The following is a 19,767-nucleotide window of genomic DNA, read 5'->3' on the forward strand; positions in this document are numbered from 1 at the left end:
GACCTCAAATTGTTGCAAAATTAAAATGTATTAAAGCACATGTTTTGGGAGTGTGGAAAATGTGGTCAGGATGTCCACATTGTTTCACCAGGGAACACACTGTTGTCAAAGTTCATTTGCACTTTTTTGAAAAAAATGACAGCTCTACCTTTTGTCCCCAGGGGTAGACAGTAGTACTTAGTCTGTGTCCTGACACTTGAGAAAACAAATGTTAACTCCTAGATGACTTCAGCATATCGCGCTCTGGAACCCCACCAGTCTGCACCTTACCTGAGGACTAGTCCGGGGCTTTCAGAATGTGCCCCGTGGGCCCCTGCTCTGTAATAGAATAGAAACTCACGGCGGACACTTGAGAGGCTTTATAGCAGTTGGACATTGCCACACCTGCTTATATTTTATAAAAGGAATGCTTCACAACACATTAGAAATTTGCAAAGCCTTCCCACACCACCGATGTCTGAGAAGCACTAATCTAGTGCATCCCCTCCTATTGCGCGTGAGCCCCTGGGGCTGGCGGAGGTGAAGCCCCTTGCTCCAGACCTGTGGTTTTCATGGGGAGAGCAGGCTCCCTGATTCAGGGTCCCCGCTCCCAGTCCAGTGTTCTGTGCTGTGTCACCTTGGTGTTGTAAAGGTCCTGACTAGTAGAAATGTTGTCTTTACCACTGACCACTCTCCTCTTCTTGGGACAGAAGGAATCCTTCTGTGTGTTTTCTTCATTACCTTTTTCCTAAAAAGTTAATTGGTACTGAATACTTCCTGCAGATAACTTACAGTCCTCTCTGAAGACTTCTAAAATATTAGAACACTTAAAGGAAGACAGCTCAGAAGCTTCAAGTCAAGAAGAAGGTAAGTGTGGATTCACTGGAATAAGTCATTTTGCCTGATATAGGCACAAGGATAGGCAGACCATTAGAACAGATTAAGGAGCCAAGAAACAGACATATGGAAACTTGGAATGTGACAGGTGGCATTATAAATAAGTGAGGAAAAAATAGACTATTCAATAAATGATGTTGGCTGGCTTTCCAGTTGAAAAAATATTATATAATTAGATCCCTACTTACATCATGCACAAAAATTTCAAGTAAGTAACAAAAGATAAGTACATATAAACTTAATGTAGTATATAAAATGTAAAACTGAACTTTTAGACGTTAATAACCTGGGACAAGAAGGCTTTCTTGACAAAGCAGAACGTGACCGTGGTGGAGATCTTTTTTCTAAAATAGAACTGAACTTGTAACCAAAAAACAGGCAGTTAGAAGATATTTACAGGCTATTCACAGTTGAAGAAAGACTATATCCAGACAATAGAAATATTCGTCCAAAAACTCAGAGCATCAGTCTAATTGACAGTAAGGACAAAAGATAAAGATAGTTAATTCATGGAAGAGGAAATGTGAATGGCAATTAGGCAGTGTTTAGCCTCACGAGTAGTCTGAAAAATGCACACTGTAAAAACAACGAGATATCATTTCATGCTCCCCGAATTGGTAAAACATTTTCAAGTCTGACATTACCAGGAGTATGAAGTAATGGGAGCTCTGATCCGCTGCGGATGGGAACATAAATTGGTACAACTCATTTGGACAGAAATTTGACACTGTGTAGTGAGGTCGGAAGTAATTAATTTCATGCCACCGCCCAGCACTTCTGCTGCTGTGAAAATTGTCCGTGTGTTCAGGGGATGGAGACTGAAGTCCTCACAGCAGCCTTGTGTGTAATAGCAAATACCTGGGTATCACCCGGGTGCGGTAAATCTTAATAAAAACACGCCGTAGAATACTTCAGCTAGTTTATCTCTGTAGAGGGAGGAAGTCAAGTGGAATGGAGAAAGGCCTTCGGATGTTTCTGTGATACATTTTGTTTCTTAATGAAAAGAGGCAAACATAGTTGACCCTTGAACAACAGAGCGGTAAGGGGCGCTGCCCCTCTTGCGGTCGAAAATCCATGTATAACTTCTGACTCCCCCAAAATGTAACTATACTAGCCTGCTGTTTGATCAGAAGCCTTACCAAAAATGTAAACAGTTAACACATAGTTTGTATTTTAGATGTATCATGACACTGTATTATAATAAAGTAAGCGAGACAAAAGAAAATGTTAAGAAAATCGTTTACATTACAGTAGTACTGTAGCCGGTTTTTGAAAAGTTGCCCCTTTAAAGAGTTTTCTGTGAAAAGTGCTTAGAAGCGTTCTGCATGGTCTGGTGATCCTGTCACCGTCACATAAATTAGTTGCGTTATCCCCTTGGATTTTTGGCAGCAACATTTGGTATAATAATTGTTTCTTCCTCTACCGTAGATGTGTTACAGCACACCATAATCCACAAGAAACACACCGGCAAGAGTCCCCTTGTGAAGTACGTATCTAATTCCTAAAACAATGTCTTTGTACGTTTGGAATTCACTGTGTCACATTTACTTTAATCACTGAGACGTTTGCCTAGAAGTCTGCTGTTTTACTGTTTGCTTGTTATTTGTCCAGCCTTTTCTGTGTCATCCTCCTTTTCTTTCCTTTCTTGCTGTAAGGCGGTTTTATTCTGTTTTTCCGTTCTGTTAACTTTGAGAGTTAGGTAATGTTTTCGATTCTTCTAGTGGTAACGAGGGGTCATGAGATTGTATTCTACATCTTGGACTCTCTAAGGTCTGGTACTAATGGTGCTTGCAGCACTTCCCCTGTGAGGACCTTTATTCGCTGTTATTTCACTTACCCCTCCCACCTTACAAATTGTGGTTGTCCTGTACGTTATTCTCCCTGTAGTTTAGGTCTTGTGAAACCTACCTTCACCTGTCACTTGGATTCTGCCGTTCCACTGCCTTCATTCTTTCCCATGTGTCTTAGCGTCCGTCCATGATTGTTTCCTTCCTGCTGAAGGACTGCAGTAGTTCCTGTAGCTCTGTCTGCCATTGATGCATTTACTTTGTTTTTACCTGGGGAAAAAAAAATGTTTATTTTGCCTGCACTTTTCCTGGATGTAGGATTCTAGGTTGGCAGTGACTTTCTGCAAGTGCTTTGAAAGTCAAGTTTTTACTGTCTTCCTGTTTAATGCCTTTGGTCCCTCGCACGATAGCCTCAGCCCGGCTCTAGGACCCTCTGCAAGTTTCCCCTGTCCCACCCAAGCTGTAAGACTTTCCACCTTCTGCCTCGGGGCCCTGGCTGATTCTGGGGACCTGGTTGGCACTCAGACCAGCATAGTCCAGAAATGCAAGTTAATTTGCCCAGGGGGTCAGCACTCAACTGATGGGGGGGCTGCAGCTTCCTGTCCTTTGGATAGATAATTCTGGGAGGTCCCAGCTGGTTTGAGCCTCTGTTGTTATGTTGGCAGCCTCAGTAATGGACCCTTACAAGTTGGTTTTTCCTCTTTTCCTCTTTCATTCTGCACACTTTTTGTTTTGCTTCCTGAGCTCGCCTCCCCTATCAACCATGCCACCCCAGATTCTCCTTCTGGGGAGAACTAACAAAGACAGCTGGCATTCATTGTTTCAGCCTTGTTGCTCTTTGGAAGTGGATGTGCTTTTCACAGCCTGATTGCTTTTTAAGATTGTCTCATCTGGTTTTGAGCACTTTTCTAAGATACTGTTTGTGGCTGTCTTTGAATGAATTTCACTTCTTAAGCCTGAAGCCTGATACCTTTTGATTTTAGAGAAGACCAGGCCACTACCTTTTCAGATACTGCTTCCACCTGATTCTCTTGTTTTCTCTTCTGAGACCTGGGGTACTTCGTGTGTTAGACTTTCCACCAGGCCCTGTGTGTCTCCTAAGTTTTTCTGTGTTCTCTGTATTTTCTTCTTCTCCAGCTTCAGTCTAGTTTCTTCTGGCCAAAGTTCCTCCTTACTGACTTTGTGTGTCTGCTTCTATCCATTGAGTTCTTTAATTTTTTTTTTTAATGTTTATTCCTTTTTGAGAGACAGAGCGTAAGCAGGGGAGGGTCAGAGAGAGAGGGAGACACAGAATCGGAAGCAGGCTCCAGGCTCTGAGCTGTCAGCACAGAGCCTGATGCGGGGCTCGAACTCAAGAACCATGAAATCATGACCTGAGCTGAAGTCGGACGCCCAACCGACTGAGCCACCCAGGCACCCCACTATCCATTGAGTTCTTAATTTCAGTTTCTTTTACAGTTCCAGAATTTAAGTGTGGTTCTTGTTTGTATTTCTCGGGACGTTCCCCAAATTTCCCATCTTCTTGTAGTCACCTATTAAACACTGTTATTTTAAAGGCCATGTCCAGTAACTTCTGTCTCTGGATTCTCTTGGAGTCTGTTTCCAATGTCTGTTTCTTGTGTTTTTCAGTCACATTGCCCTGTCCTTTGACATGCCTTAGATATACACAGTACTTAGCTATCCTCTCAAGATCGGGGTCGCACTCCAGCTGTGAGTGGCACAAGGTGACCATATGTAGTGTCTGAAGACAACTTGCACTTGTTACTAATTTCCTTAGAGACAGGTGTTATTTATTAGATAAGATAGCTGTGTGATAATTTATTCTCATAGTATCCTTTTTTTTCTTAGAGATATCACTAGGCATTCTTTAAAAAACATACACACACGTACATACACTGAACAAAGGGTTACTATAGCTTCTTCATTATATGAGACAGTATAGGTTTGAGTACTGAGGACAGATTTTCACACCTTACAAACTTCTTCTGATAGCACCATTGGTACAAGTTGTTCTCCGTTGGATGGGCTCACCGCGCAATATTCTGAACAGAACGGAATTGTGGATTGGAGAAAGCAGAGCTGCCCCGCCGTTCAGCACCCGGAGCACTGTGTGGCCTTAGCTGACCAGGTATTGGAGGGTTTTGTTCTTGTCTCCATGCATTGCTGCTCTACAAGAGTTGAGTTCTCTTAAATATTATTATGTCAGATAGTATAGCTGTTAGACTTTCAACTTAATTGGAATATATGGTCTAAACTCTTCTGACACCTGAAAAAATATCTTGAGATTGCCTTTATTGCCCAGAAAAGGAGTACATTTTAATGCGAATCTTATAATGTTTATTCTAACTAGGGATACATCAAATGGTTCTGCCAGATTTTTTGCTTTTGGAAGAATTATTCACATTTCAGTCACTATCTTGCTGTTGGTGTTGTGAATTTTGAGCCTGACCGTCCCTCATGAGAAGTTGGATGTAATGTAATGTAATTAGGAAATTACATTGTAATTTAGGAATGTAATTACGAAATATTTGCTTTCTCCAGAGTTGGTGTAATCAGAGCGCAGAATGCTCGCAGGCACCGTAGATGCAGGGGAAGGCTTACTGGTGAGGCTATGGAGAGAGCCACCTTCTTTTCAGAAAATATATTTGTTAACTGATGTTTATTTCTGGTCAGCACTCAGCTCCAATGTTAACCTTTACTGGAATGTGGTTTTACAAACGAAATGTTTTGAGAAGTTGTATGTTACCTTAGTCATACTTAATGGCCTGTTTTCAGAGTCTATTCAGTTATACCTTTACTCTCTCTACTTCAGCACCTATACCTTTTCTTCTTAAAGTCGATAAAACTGTGTTGTACTTCAGAAGAACACTGAACGTGTAAGCAAATGCCAGTTACTTGTATGTTTTATTTTGTGCTCAGAAGAAAGAATACGGGGCCATTTGAAAAGAAAATTCAAAAATAGGTATTTTTCTTAGATTAATATTGAGTATCAGAGAATGTGCAAATTTTAGTGGTTCAGGTAGGTATCTTCAAGAAATAGGCTAGAAATCAGAATTTGTTCACAATATATAACTGGGAATGTGTCATTTTAATGTTTGATAGGAGAATAGAAGGATATCTACATGAGTGTGGGTTAGTTTTAGTCTGATTTCTTTTTATTCTTTCCATTAGCATTCAACTGAAAAACGAAGCTTATCTTCAATAAATAAGAAGAAAGGAAAGCCACAAATAGAAAAGTAGGTTCAATTTAATGTTTCCAGTAATAGGAATTGGTAAGAAAGGCAACATGTAGGCTTTGACTATGGGCATGTTTTGTTTATATAGAATAAATAGTATTTTCATTACATTTTTATTTCTAGGCCTGATTTTTTTAATTCAAAATAGTCAGCAAATGCAGATGATCAAAATAAAGCTATTGTCAAAATATATTCAGTTTGGAGGGGCAAAACTCTCCGAACTGTACTCTAAAGGGCGAATCTTGCATTTAGATTATACCTTACTAAAAATTTTGTTACTATAAAAAACAGAATTTTAGTAATACTATCTATTGTGTTCTCTAGAGAGCCTTATTAAAAAAATGTCAGTAACATGTATATTTTGGGTTTAGGGAGAAAATTAAGAAAACTGACAACAGATTGAATAGTAGAATAAATGGTATCAGACTCTCAACTTCCCAGCATGCCCATGGTGGTTCTGTGAAAGGTAAGAAAGTTTGTTTTTCTTTCAAATACCCATCACCTACATGTATTTGGCATGATACCTGTTTTAGTAGCTGTTGAGCTGTGGTGTCAGATCCTGAAATTATACTGTTAACCTTGCACGGACGGGAATAGCAGTTTCTGAATTAAACCATTCTGAAGTATTAATGGAACTGATTTAGGAAGTCGGAAGCAGCCATAGAGGCGAACCTTTCCTTTGCCACAGTTGTGCTTCCCCACCGTTTCCTTCCTCCGCAGGCCACGGGCTCCTCACTTGTCCACTTCTCGAGCCTGTCCCTGCTCCAGAGCACAGGTCCGAGCAGCTGGGGGATCCTTTCAGCCCTCATGGAAGCCTGTCCCTGTCCTTGTGTAAAGTCGTTTTTAGAATCTTGTTGACGTTTTCATGTTTTAATGACTGTCCTCTGTGGGCTTTTACGGAGTTCTAGGGGAATGCAGACACTCAGATTTTTATTGTACTAGATTTGTATAGTTTCCATTTACCTGCTTTTAAGTCTTCTTCATTTTCAGGTTTTGTATTCATTTGAGAAGTGTCCTTTCTGCTGGTTCATTAATAACTTTTCTGTGTTACGTGTACCATTAATAGCAAAGACAAAAGAGAATAAAAGGCCCTAGACCCCTAGGAGTATGTTTTGTTCATGTGTGTACCTCCCACATTTGTTGATTGGACTGATTTCACAAATTAAGGATTTTTTTTTAATTTAAATTCTGTGCAAGTATTAGTACATTCAATTGTGATGATACAACATAAATAACCAGAATATATATATTTTTTAATGGAGTGTGTTTTTAAACCAGGTGCTTATTCACAGAGATTGAATATTGATACAGGAAATACGGTTACATTTTTCCTCTAAAATCAGCTGGCCAACTTACTGAATTAACTAACTGAACTGTCCTTGGGGAAAAAATGACATGGGGGAAAAAACACGTCGTTTATGAGTATATTGTAACACTTAACTATCTCTGAGGTTTCCTGTGGTGGTGGTGGCAGCTAAAAGGAGGAGGAAAAAAGCTAAAATAAGAATGGCAAAAGGTCTCTGTCGGCGGATGGTTGAAAATTACTTGTGGCAGATCTCCCTGTCTCTGTTCTTCCTCCTTCCAGCTCACTTCCTGCACTGCCCGCATATTTATCTCCTAGGTCACATCCTAAATCGGATCATTCCCCAGTTGAAATTTCTGTCAAACGTATCCCACCCTCAGAAGATCGCTCTGTCTCTCGTCCCTCGTGTGATTTGGGAACTATTGCTCACTGAAGAAGCCACAAGTCTTCTCTCCTCTTTAGCCTCATACTTGCAGAGAAGTTCTGTGGACTTTGATCTTAGACAAATGTGGGTTTGAGTCTTGTCCTCCAGTTTCATAAATGTGTGGCCTCTCTGCAGCCTACTTTCTCTCATTTCAGAGACAGGACTAATAACCTCCCGCCCTGGATTGTAAGGATTAAATATGGCAACATCTGAAAAGCACTTAACTAGTGCTGAGCACATAGGTGTTCAATAATTTAGTTCTTTTCCCTATTCTAAGTTAGAAGAAAACATACACTTGTAGGTTATTAAGAGCTTATAAATAGCATCCCAAACTCCAATTCCTTTTTCTCTTTATTTTCCAGTACTCTGAAAATACAACCTCAGGATTTCTTATTAAGATAAACCTTATTCTTTGTCATGAAGTGTGACTATAAATAAAATATACTTTGTACAGCTTTGCATTGATACCAGATGTAACTCAGATGTTTGCTGACTCCAATTTAAAACAACAACAACAACAACAACAAAAACCTCTGTTGATTAATTTCCTTTGGAAATATTAGGTTATAAAGAAGGAATTACCTTTAAGCATTCAGTAAACGTAAGATATATTTAAGGTTTTGTTTCTTTGTGGAACAAATCCTACATGTCATAAAGTAGTAGATAGTGTATTGGAGTTAAAAATGTCAGATCCGGGGCGCCTGGGTGGCTCAGTCGGTTAAGCGGCCGACTTCGGTTCAAGTCATGATCTCGCGGTCCGTGAGTTCGAGCCCCACGTCGGGCTCTGTGCTGATAGCTCAGAGCCTGGAGCCTGTTTCAGATTCTGTGTCTCCCTCTCTCTGACCCTCCCCTGTTCATGCTCTGTCTCTCCCTGTCTCAAAAATAAATAAAACATTACAAAAAATAAAAAAAAAATGTCAGATCCTTCTGATTGGTAGGTTGTCCGGGTCTTAGTTTTAACTTTAAAATTTAACTTCTATTTTGAGTAATAAGACATTTGTATTGTTGAAAATTCTAAAAACACAGAAGGGACCAAAAGTCCCTCACTGCCTCCCTTCATGTTGTGTCCCCGAAAAACGGTGGCAGTGCTTGCTATTTGTCATCTGTTTTCTTTGCATTGTGTTTGTTTTTAAAACCTCAAGCTTTAAGACTCTCCGCTAAAAGGATGTGTGCTTTACTTCATCTGCATTAAGAACTTTTTCCCACTGCATCGCCTGTGTTTCTTCCACCCCATTCATCTGTTGCTGATTGTGGCACCAAGAAGTTTGGGGGCAGTGAGATGGTTGACCTCTCAGTAATTCTTATGACAGATTTCAGTGACTTCAGAGTCTCCAGCTTCCTATAATAACCCACTGTGTTTCTGTCATCTCATGTATCTAAATGGTTCTTAAGTCTACCCAACCTCTCTTTGTTCATAAATACTAATAACCAGGATTTGTATTGTTAGAATAGTGTTTAATATTGTAAGGTTTTGCTTTTCGTCTTCTTAATAACACGCACAACCTTTTACTCTTTGAGACGTGATAATAAACAAAAAGGTTTATGCTTCTATTTAAAAGGAGAGTGTGGGGGGGGCGCCTGGGTGGCTCAGTCAGTTAAGTGTCCGGCTCTTGACTTCAGCTCAGGTCACGATCTTGTGGTTCATGAGTTTGAGCCCCACGCCGGGCTCTGTGCTGACAGCGCAGAGCCTGCTTGAGATTCACCCTCTCCCTCTCTGTCTGCCCCTTCCCTGCTCATGTGCTCTGTTTCTCTTTCTCTCAAAATAAATAAACTTAGAAAAAGAAAAGGACGGTGCATGAAACATCCTTTGGCATAATTGTTTCATGCTCCCCTTCCACACTCTGACTCTATAGGGTCACATAATAATGATTTCTGATGATAAAAATTCCAAAGACTCTGCACCTTCTAGGTGATCAAAAAGAAAATTCTGTTTAGTATAGATTTAGATTTATGTATTTAGTTCTTTGAAAACTGCAAATTATTATATTGGCAGTTTGGTGATGAGAATATTTACTGGCTAATATAATCGAGAGTAAATCATCCTGTAAACTGTGATTTTGAGAAATAGCTGCTTTTTTTTTTTAAACCTGGTCTGAAACTTAGCTCTTTGAAGTTTCAACAACTCCACTGTAGTTTCACTGTCTGAGTTGTAGTGAGCAGATAGATCTCCGCTCACCCTCCCCCCAGGGGCTCCCTGTCAGCCCATCATTTCTGGCTTGAGATGGTCATTGAATCTTTGATTCTCTTCACTGAATTGTTCATTTTGTTCATTATGCTGGTTGAAATACTTACATGCGCAGTTTGCACGTATGCCACAGTTTGAGAGGTTTCATTTTTAGTAGTCCAGTTAATGCCAGGCTTTTTGGCCACCGTGGCACATTAGATTGTCCTCAGGTGCCGTTGGCGTTCGCTTGCGTCCCTTTCCTTAGTCATGTTGTGCCTGGAAAGTCAGAACCTATTACCGTGTGTGAGTGTACTCCAGATGACTTTTCTGTAAAATTAGTTCTTGTCCAAGTCGCTCCTCTGCCACTTTTCTTACAGCCTCATGAGATCTTGTGCAGTTTTCCCTTGGCAGTTTGGCATTTTATTACCCAAAGGGATTCCGCATCATCTGCATTCTTGATGACTTTATTCTTTAATATTGACTTACCATTTGAGTGGTGGGTCATCTTTAACAGTACTAACCTCCTTATAATTTAATGCCTTTAAAAGACACAGATTAGTCAACTAATTTGCGTATTACACAAACCATCTCTTTTTTCTAACACCTATTTTGTCCAAGTGATTACCTTTTATTGATTCTGCCAGGTTGCCGAAGAAGTGGTTCACTCATCTATAGTCCTGAAATCTCTCCAGAATTCCTTCTGTGGGGATTTCTGTCCTAAACGTGTGTTGGGTGCTTGCTGCGAGGCAGAATCTCTGCTGGCTCAGCTGGGTTTACAGGAATGACTAGAACAGTGACCTAAGTTTGGGCCAGTGCGGGAGTGTCCGGTACGAGGTGTACCAGTAATCTTTTCTCTGGGCCCGAACAGAAACAGCTGATTGGTCGGGGCAGATCTGCACCACAGCCCCTGCCCCACCCCGTGCTGGCTTCTGGGCGGAACTCGGGGGACTAATCAGTCTACTAGATGCGGAGCATCTTCCTCTGTTTCAAATACTCAGGCATAGTGATTCGACCAAATAAACATTCCGGCAGTCAGTTCTCTTCCTGAGTTCTGATAAAGAATGAATTTTCCGACAAGCTCTGAGGAGTTAAAATGTCTAGACTCAGAAAATGGCTCAGCGTGCACCTACTGAGCAGACCCTATGATGAACTTTAACTCTGATTTTTTTAAAGTCAGTAAGATTGACTTGTCCCTGTGCCTTTGTCTTAAGAATATACTTGTTATTCAATTATTTTCAATTAAAATTGTGTTGTAATAATGAATTTTTACCTCAAGGCCCAGCTTTTTAGGTGATTATAGAAAAACTAAAAGAAAAAACTTTTTACAGCTATAACTAATTCTTTTTTTTTTTTCTTGTTTTTAATGTTTATTTTTGAGAGAGACACAGAGACAGAGCATGAGTGGGGGAGGGGCAGAGAGAGGGAGACACAGAATCCCAAGCAGGCTCTAGGCTCCGAGCTGTCAGCACAGAGCCCGACGCGGGGCTCGAACTCAACGAGCTGTGAGTTCATGACCTGAGCCGAAGCTGGACGCTTAACCGACGGAGCCACCCAGGCGCCCCGGCTATAGCTGATTCTAATGGTTCAATTCAGAAATTAATACACTTAACATGATTTTTTAAGAATAGAATTGTTATTTTTAGATGTGAATTTGGACATTGGATCTGGACATGACACATGTGGAGAAACCTCTTCAGAGAGTTACAGTTCTCCCTCTAGCCCACGACATGATGGAAGAGAAAGCTTTGAAAGCGAAGAAGAAAAAGACAGAGGTTTGCTCTTTGGAAGGGATATGGGGATGGTGGAGGGAAATGTGTGTTGTCTCTTAAAATCTGTCCAACATAAGTGATTTTATGCTCCTATAACTGTCATTATTAATTTTAAATTTAATTGGTATAAAGGGTGCCTTAATGACCACTGACTTGGAAGTTCCTAGCAGTGTTGATTTTTTTTAAGCTTATTTCACTGCATATGAAATTAAGTAGAAAGAAAAGAGTCATAATAAAGTAGTTTACTAGTGTAGAAAGATTGAAAATGTGTATGTTGCTAGAGGTACATATTTATAAGTTTCCTGTCTTCTGGTGGATTGATTCTTTTGTCATTATAAAATACTCTTTTTTTTTTTGTCTCTAGTGACTGTTTTTGGCCGAAAGTCTATTTTATCTGACAATAATAGAGCCACTCCAGCTCTCGTTTGGGTATTGTTTGTAGGGCACTACTTTTTCCATCCTTTCACGTGTGTTTTAAAATTTTTTATGTTTGTTTGTTTGTTTATTTATTGAGAAGGAGAGAGAAATCCCAAGCAGGCTCCCCGCTATTGGCTCAGAGCCCAGCGTGGGACTCCAACTCGTGAACTGTGAGATCCTGAGCTGAAACCCAAGAATCAGACGCTTAACCAACTGAGCCACCCAGGCGCCCCTTTCTGTCCTTTCACTTTAAGGCTGTTTGTGTCTTTGAATCTAAAGTGTGTCTCTCTTAGGATACAACAGCATAGAGTTGGATTATGGCTTTTGAGCCATGCTGCCCATCTCTGCCATTTGATTGGAGTGTTTAATCCCTTTAATTTTACTGTAATTACTGATAACGGAGGATTCACATCTGCCGTCTTGCTCTTTGTTTTCTGTATGTCTTAGGTCTTCACTTCTTCCTCAAATAGAAGATCAGAGTCGGCCAAAAGTGAGACTGTAGTGCTTTCTCAGTGCTTTCCTGGGTTTACATACAGCCCTCGACATTAATGGCTGTATGTAAACAGCCCTGACATTAAGCCATTAAACATGGCCTTCTAGATTTTCAAGAATATGTGCAAGCTTTTCAAAGCTCCCTGCGGACACCTCATTCTTCAGTTTTTCCTTTTAAGGTTTTTGGTCAGTCTCTTGTTAGTCCCAACTGGTAATGCTGCCTCAGGCAGCCAGGTTGTTAAACATTTGCTGCTGATTGATTGTGACAAATGCCCTGTGGGTAAGCAGCTGTTAACACAGAGTGACCTGTAACTGCTAGACAGCCGTTGACAGTTTTGGGGGGATGGGGCTTTAAATAGCCCCACCCGTGTTTCTTCTGGTGGCTGCTGGGCTGCTAGCTTTTATAGCTACTGTGGTTGCAAAACTATTCCTTTATAAGGCTACTTCTGAGCTAGAGAAAGTATGCTGGAATTAGGGCAAGCTAAAAGGCCACAGTGCTCACTTTTCTTAAGAGATTCAGTAGTTTTTCTTGAATAAACACTCCTCAGATGGCTGTAAGCCTTTAGTTAATTTCCAGAGTTCTAAAAAAGTTGATTTTGACAGTTTTTGCTAGAATTCTTGTTCCTTTTATGCAGGAGTGGAGTGTCAGAGATCCTTACCTTACTGTTCTGGAAATGAGATTTCAAAAATGTGTATGTTGAATGGGGATGTCATTCTTCACACATGGTAAAGACATCTGCTTGGTAACATTTTGGTTCTAAGGTGTACCCATGGTAGTAGGAGGTATTAAATGATTTCTCTCGGGCCACCTGAAGATCTGTAGAGATCCTTCTACCATAGTTTTCTGAGACCTGAGCTTCTGTGTCAGAGCGTCCGGTCAGGTCTTTGGGAGCTATGGCCCTAAGTGCTCCTGCATCACGTACAAATAAAACCGATCTTTACTGTGCAGCTGTTGTGAAGTCCTATCAGACATAGTGTGCAGTGACTCTACAGACCCCGGTTCTGCTCATCTGAGGCAACAGTGTACTTCTGGTCTGCAGTTTTCTTGTGAAAGAAAAAAAAAAAAAAAGGAAATAACCGCCTAGAGCTATTATGAAGGTTAAATGAGAGAATTTTTATGCCTTCTCCAGAATAGACCAGCGTTCGGTGTGTTTCATTTCACATGCCATGCGCAATTCTGGAGGACGTACCAGTAATCCTGGGGTTCTTATGCCAGTAGTGCAATTTGGCCTCTCTGAGAACTGTGAGGAGTGCATCTGTACCTTGGGTTACTTTGCAGCCTCCCTTTCGTGTCGTCAGATATCAGTTTAGGATATCAGTTATCAAGTGGCTAAATGAGCCTTCCCTAAATGAAGAATCATTTGGAATATCTAAAAGCCGCAGGGGGGGAGATGTCCACTGTGATAAAAAAACTCTAATCATTTTTAGAATTTTGAGTACACAAAAAGGTTGCTTTAAAAAGCATGTGACTTTGTTGTTCTGTTGGTCATTATGGGGTTTTGTTTCAAGACTTTTATACTTTTCAAAGCCAGTGCAAAAAAGGGAGAGACCATCCCTGATTTGCTACATGAGTCCTGACAGTGCTCAGAAAACCGCTTGGTATCATTTAAACTCATGGGGCCATTTACTATGACTTAAGATTTAAAGAAAGCCCAATTCAAATGGAAATTTAGTTGACCACCTGAAAAATATTGTATCTTCTTTGGACTTAAATGTTTACCTTTTGGGCACCTGGGTGGCTCAATCAGTTGAGCGTCCAGCTTCAGCTCAGGTCATGATCTCACAGCTTGCCACTTGAGACCCACGTCGGGCTCTGTGCTGACAGCTCAGAGCCTGGAGCCTGCTTCTGATTCTGTGTCTCCCTCACTCTGCCCCTACCCTGCTAACGCGTGCACATGTGTGCACGCTCTCTTTCTCTCTCTCTCTCTCTCTCTCTCTCTCTCTCTCTCGCAAAAATAGATAAACTTAAAAAAATGTTTATTTATTTTTTTAAATTTACGTCCCAAATTAGTTAGCATATAGTGCAATAATGACTTCAGGAGTAGAATCCACTGATTCATCCCCTACATATAACATCCAGTGCTCATCCCAACAAGAGTCCTCCTTATTGCCCCTTGCCCATTTAGCCCATCCCTCCACAACCCCTCCAGGGCCCTCAGTTCTCTATATTTAAGAGTCTCTTGTTTTGTCTCCTCCCTGTCTTTATATTTTTGCTTCTCTTCCCTTATGTTCATCTGTTTTGTATCTTAAATTCCACATAGGAATGAAGTCTTACAATATTTGTCTTTCTCTGGCTAATTTCACTCAGCATAATACACTCTAGTTCCATCCATATTGTTGCAAATGGCAAGATTCCATTCTTTTGATTGCTGAGTAATACTCCATTGTGTGTGTGTGTGTGTGTATGTGTATACATATGTACATATATACACACACCACATCTTCTTAATCCATTCATCTGTCAATGGACATCTGGGCTCTTTCCATACTTGGCTGTTGTTGATAGCACTGCTACAAACGTTGGGGTGCATGTGCCCCTTCAAGACAGCACACCTGCATCCTTTGGATAAATACCTAGTAGTGTGGTTACTGGGTCGTAGGGTAGTTCTATTTTTAACTTGTTGAGGAACCTCCATACTGTTTTCCAGAGCAGCTGCATCAGTTTGCATTACCACCAACAGTGCCAAAGAGACCCTTTTCTTCCACATCCTCGCCAACATCTGTTGTTGCCTGAGTTCATTTTAGCCATTCTGACAGGTGTGAGGTGGTACCTCCTTGTGGTTTTGATTTGTATTTCCCTGATGGTGAGTGATGTTGAACATTTTTTCATGTGTCTGTTTGCCATCTGGATGTCTTCTTTGGAAAAGTGTCTATTCATGTCTTTTGCCCATTTCTTCACTGGATTATTTGTTTCTTGGGTGTTGAGTTTGATAAGTTCCTCATAGATTTTGGATACTAACCCTTTATCTGAGATGTCATTTGTAAATATCTTCTCCCATTCCATCAGTTGCCTTTTAGTTTTGCTGATTGTTTCCTTCACTATGCAGAAGCTTTTTATCTTGATGAGGTCCCAGTAGTTCATTTTTGCTTTTGTTTCCCTTGCCTCTGGAGATATGTTGAGTAAGAATTTGCTACAGCAGAGGTCAGAGAGGTTTTTTTGCCTGCTTTCTCCTCTAGGATTTTGATGGCTTCCTATCTTGCATTTAGGTCTTTATCCATTTTGAGTTTATTTTTGTGTATGGTGTAAGAAAATGGTCCAGGTTCATTCTTCTATATGTCTCCATCCCATTTTCCCATCACCATTTGCTGAAGAGACTGTCTTTATTCCATTGGATATTCTTTCCTGCTTTGTCAAAGATTAGTTGGCCATGTGTTCGTGGGTCCATGAAATGTTTATCTTTTACTGTGTATTCCTCTGATGGTACAGCTACAGATAAAATGCCTTGGATAAGTTATTAATTTTTGGATACTTTTTTTAAAAAAGTTTAGCAAGAAGCACCTCAGTTATTAAGGGAAGTTTCTACTAGAACCACTTACTGATAAATTGAATTTCTTCTTTCTAGTAATTGAGCTAATAAACTGTTGACATTCTGTGTCAGTAGGCAGGTTCTGTTTAACCTTTCTTGAGAAAGACTGCTGTTAATGATTTGTTTTTAGTATTGTTTCAAAAATTTTTAACAGCTGACTATAGCCACTGTTACCTTAATAAATGTAAACATTTTAAGTACATTGTCCAGTTCTGCCTGTATTTATGAGCAAAAAGACATTGAAATAGGCACAATATTTAATTGCATGGTTTCCATACATATTATTGCAGTATCTGGGTTTATGATGTTTACATGCTGTGAACTGGACTTTCTCTTTTGCCCTTTTTATACCAAAAGTCAGGAAATCCAGGGGAAGTTTAGATTGCAGTTATTTCTGTATACAAGCATAAGAGTGATTGCAGCAATAACACCGTATGAAGTATAATTTTGTATTTGCCACTTCACTGGTTCTGCCGTTGGAGAAATGGCAGCACTCTTACATTTGTCTTGCTTCTTGTGTTCTAACACCATTTGTTTTATGACTATAGCCGTGGCTTTATTTCCCCGCTGAAATATTTAAGAGTAAGAGCATTTATTCCATTGTCTTCCATTCCCTTGCTCTAGATATTTGGGTTAAATGCAATCTTGTGATTGAGCTCCTTTAAATTGTGTCATGTACGGGAGACATCTGTGAAGACCTTGGGTTTGGAGTACAGAATATAAATTAAGCGAATTGCCTAAAATTGATGAAGGTTAAAAAATATCCAGTCCTTTTCTCAGTAATCAGGTGATACCAAATAAATCTCAGTCTTTGTATTGTGCTTCATTCAGCCTCCAGTTAACTTTTTTGTTGCTGATCTCTCCATGGATTTTTTTTTTAATTAAAAACTTAATTGTTTTAGAGCGGTTTCAGGTTTACAGTAAAATAAAGAGGGAGGTACAGAGATTTCCCATATGCTTCTGCCACATGAATAGCCTACGCCGTTATCAGCACCACTCACTAAAGTGATACGTCTTTTGTCAAGGATGAACCTCCACTGACGCACTGTTATCACCCAAAGCCCATTGTTTACTTAAGGATTCATTCTTGCTTGTTACACCTTCGGTGGCTTTGGACGAATGTATAATGACTTACATTTACCATTATGATACCCTACAGATCGTTCTCACTGCCCTAAAAATCCCCTGTGCTTCATCTCTCCCCCCAACTCCCCACCCCTGGCAACCACTGGTCTTTTTATTATCTCCATGGTTTTGCCTTGTCCCGATTCTCTTAAACGAAGTCCATAGACAGCCAAAATTTCTTGGCTGTCAGGTAACCGAGGGACACATTTCCTCCACTTCCAAACTTCAGAGTTCATTTTAGATACATAGTTCAAGTTTATTTCTAGCAAGAGATCGGAGTTCCGCTTTGACAGCTGTTTGTGTTTGTTTTCCTTAGACACAGACAGCAATTCTGAGGATTCTGGGAATCCGTCAACAACCAGGTTTACAGGCTGTGGTTCTGTCAACCAGACCGTCAGTGTCAAGCCACCTGTTCAGATTGCTTCGTTAGGAAGCGACAACGGAGGCCTTCTAGGAGACCCCCTACATGCGCCCAAGTATCAGCATATTTCTTTTATGCCAACTTTACACTGTGTCATGCACAATGGTGCCCAGAAGTCTGACGTTGTCGTCCCTCCACCCAAATCCGCTGACGGCAAGACAATAGGGATGCTTGTTCCCAGTCCCGTTGCAATTTCTGCAATAAGGGAGTCCACGAATTCTACCCCTGTTGGAATACTGGGGCCAACAGCTTCTACCGGAGAATCCGAAAAACACCTCGAATTACTGGCTTCCCCTTTACCTCTTCCGTCGGCGTTCCTCCCGCACAGCAGCGCCCCTGCTCTGCACCTGACAATTCAGAGGCTAAAGTTGCCGCCGCCACAGGGGTCCTCCGAGAGTTGCCCGGTTAACATCCCGCAGCAGCCACCCGCGAGTCTGAGCATCGGATCACCAAACACTGCCTTTATCCCTGTCCATAGCCCAGGTAGTTTTCCGGGATCTCCTGTGGCTACCACGGACCCCATCGCAAAATCTGCATCCCAGGTGGTAGGACTCAATCAAATGGTGCCTCAAATCGAGGGAAACACTGGGACAGTCCCTCAGCCTACCAATGTGAAGGTAGTTCTCCCAGCAGCCGGCCTTTCGGCCGCACAGCCACCAGCTTCCTACACCCTGCCGGGCTCCCCGCTTGCTGCCGGCGTGCTGCCCAGCCAGAATTCCAGCGTGCTCGGCACGGCGGCGGCGTCGGCCCAGTCCGCGGGTGCGGGCATCAGTCAGGCCCAGTCGGTTCCTCCCGCGGTTCCCACCCACACCCCAGGCCCCGCCCCCAGCCCGAGCCCCGCCCTGACACACAGCACCGCACAGAGCGACAGCACGTCTTACATCAGCGCTGTGGGAAACACGAACGCTAACGGGACAGTATTGCCGCCGCAGCAGATGGGCTCGGGTCCTTGCGGTTCTTGCGGGCGAAGGTGCAGCTGCGGGACCAACGGCAGCCTTCAGCTGAACAGTTACTATTATCCCAACCCGATGCCCGGACCAATGTACCGAGTCCCGTCGTTCTTTACTCTGCCATCCATCTGCAACGGCAGCTACCTCAACCAAGCACATCAGAGCAATGGAAACCAACTTCCTTTTTTTCTGCCTCAGACTCCGTATGCGAACGGCCTGGTGCACGACCCGGTCATGGGGAGCCAAGCCAACTACGGCATGCAACAAATGGCGGGGTTTGGGAGATTCTACCCTGTGTATCCAGCACCTAACGTAGTCGCCAACACGAGCGGTTCGGGGCCCAAGAAGAACGGGAACGTTTCATGTTACAACTGCGGTGTAAGCGGGCACTACGCACAGGAGTGCAAGCAGTCGTCCATGGAGGCCAGTCAACAAGGTAATCATGAGAGCTCCCAGAGGACTTGTTTTTGAGTGTGCCCGCTTCTCCCCACCTCACTGAGCGCGGGGAGCCTGTTGTGGCAGAAGGAGCTGGTGTGTGCTCACTTACGGATGGTGTGCTTTCAGTGACAGATCGTTCAGAGGCAAATGGGAAAACATAGCGTAGACCCGGGCCACCCAGCGCGAGGGAGTTGAGGAATTGAGTTTCCAGTGAGAGCCTAAGAACCGTTGAGGCACTTTTGAAGGAATATAATGGGAATTTGTGTCACATGATAGCAGATCTCTTGTTCGCAGCACTTTTTTTTTTTTTTTTAAAGCTACAGTCCTGTTTTGTAGAGTAAGCAAAAGTTTTAAATAGGAAGTGGGAAGTAATTCTAGTCACCCGACAGGTATGATTGTTAGTTATAGTGTGGTACACGTATGCACAGCCGGCTGGCCCCATGCACACTTCCTCCCCCCCCCCCCCCCCCCCCCAGCCACACTGCCCCTTCCCTTCCCAGAAGATGCTTAAAAAAAGATGCTTAATGCATTTTAAGGAACAAAATATTTAAGCACTGGTTTGGGAGCAAGGGAGTTAGCTTGAACTCCGTTTAATGTTCTCGCCACCAGGAACAAGAAAGATGTTCTTAAATAAGTGGGAGTAAGATCACAAACTCAGCGTAGACGTCAGACTGTTCTCTCTCACTTGGATTTGGCTTTTGTCAATTTTGCCAAGTCTCCTCCAGAAAAGAAGTCTTGAAGTGCGAATGTGTATTTGGCATTTTGAAAGGAAGATTGGGTTTGCTAGCTTTAGGTTGGACTTAAAGCACAAACTTCCTCTTACTTTGGAAGGTAATCC

At 41.9% G+C, this 19,767-nt stretch overlaps 1 protein-coding gene across 4 annotated transcripts in view; it reads left to right on the forward strand.

Moving 5' to 3' along the window:
* ZCCHC2 (zinc finger CCHC-type containing 2) overlaps positions 1 to 19,767 on the forward strand; it is a 65,450-nt gene that overhangs the window by 40,345 nt on the left and 5,338 nt on the right. For 3 of the 4 annotated variants that reach the window (XM_053902805.1, XM_053902804.1, XM_053902803.1), the window contains 7 exons: positions 763 to 846; positions 2,305 to 2,362; positions 4,656 to 4,791; positions 5,835 to 5,899; positions 6,271 to 6,365; positions 11,434 to 11,562; positions 17,437 to 18,927. In XM_053902805.1, coding sequence (XP_053758780.1) covers positions 763 to 846; positions 2,305 to 2,362; positions 4,656 to 4,791; positions 5,835 to 5,899; positions 6,271 to 6,365; positions 11,434 to 11,562; positions 17,437 to 18,927 — 2,058 coding nt within the window. The remainder of the gene's footprint in view (positions 1 to 762; positions 847 to 2,304; positions 2,363 to 4,655; positions 4,792 to 5,834; positions 5,900 to 6,270; positions 6,366 to 11,433; positions 11,563 to 17,436; positions 18,928 to 19,767) is intronic. The other variant, XM_053902806.1, reaches the window with a different exon arrangement.

This window comes from Panthera pardus, unplaced genomic scaffold, assembly GCF_024362965.1.
Source record: "Panthera pardus isolate Hobbes unplaced genomic scaffold, ASM2436296v1 HiC_scaffold_15, whole genome shotgun sequence".
In the NCBI taxonomy this organism is placed as follows: domain Eukaryota; kingdom Metazoa; phylum Chordata; class Mammalia; order Carnivora; family Felidae; genus Panthera; species Panthera pardus.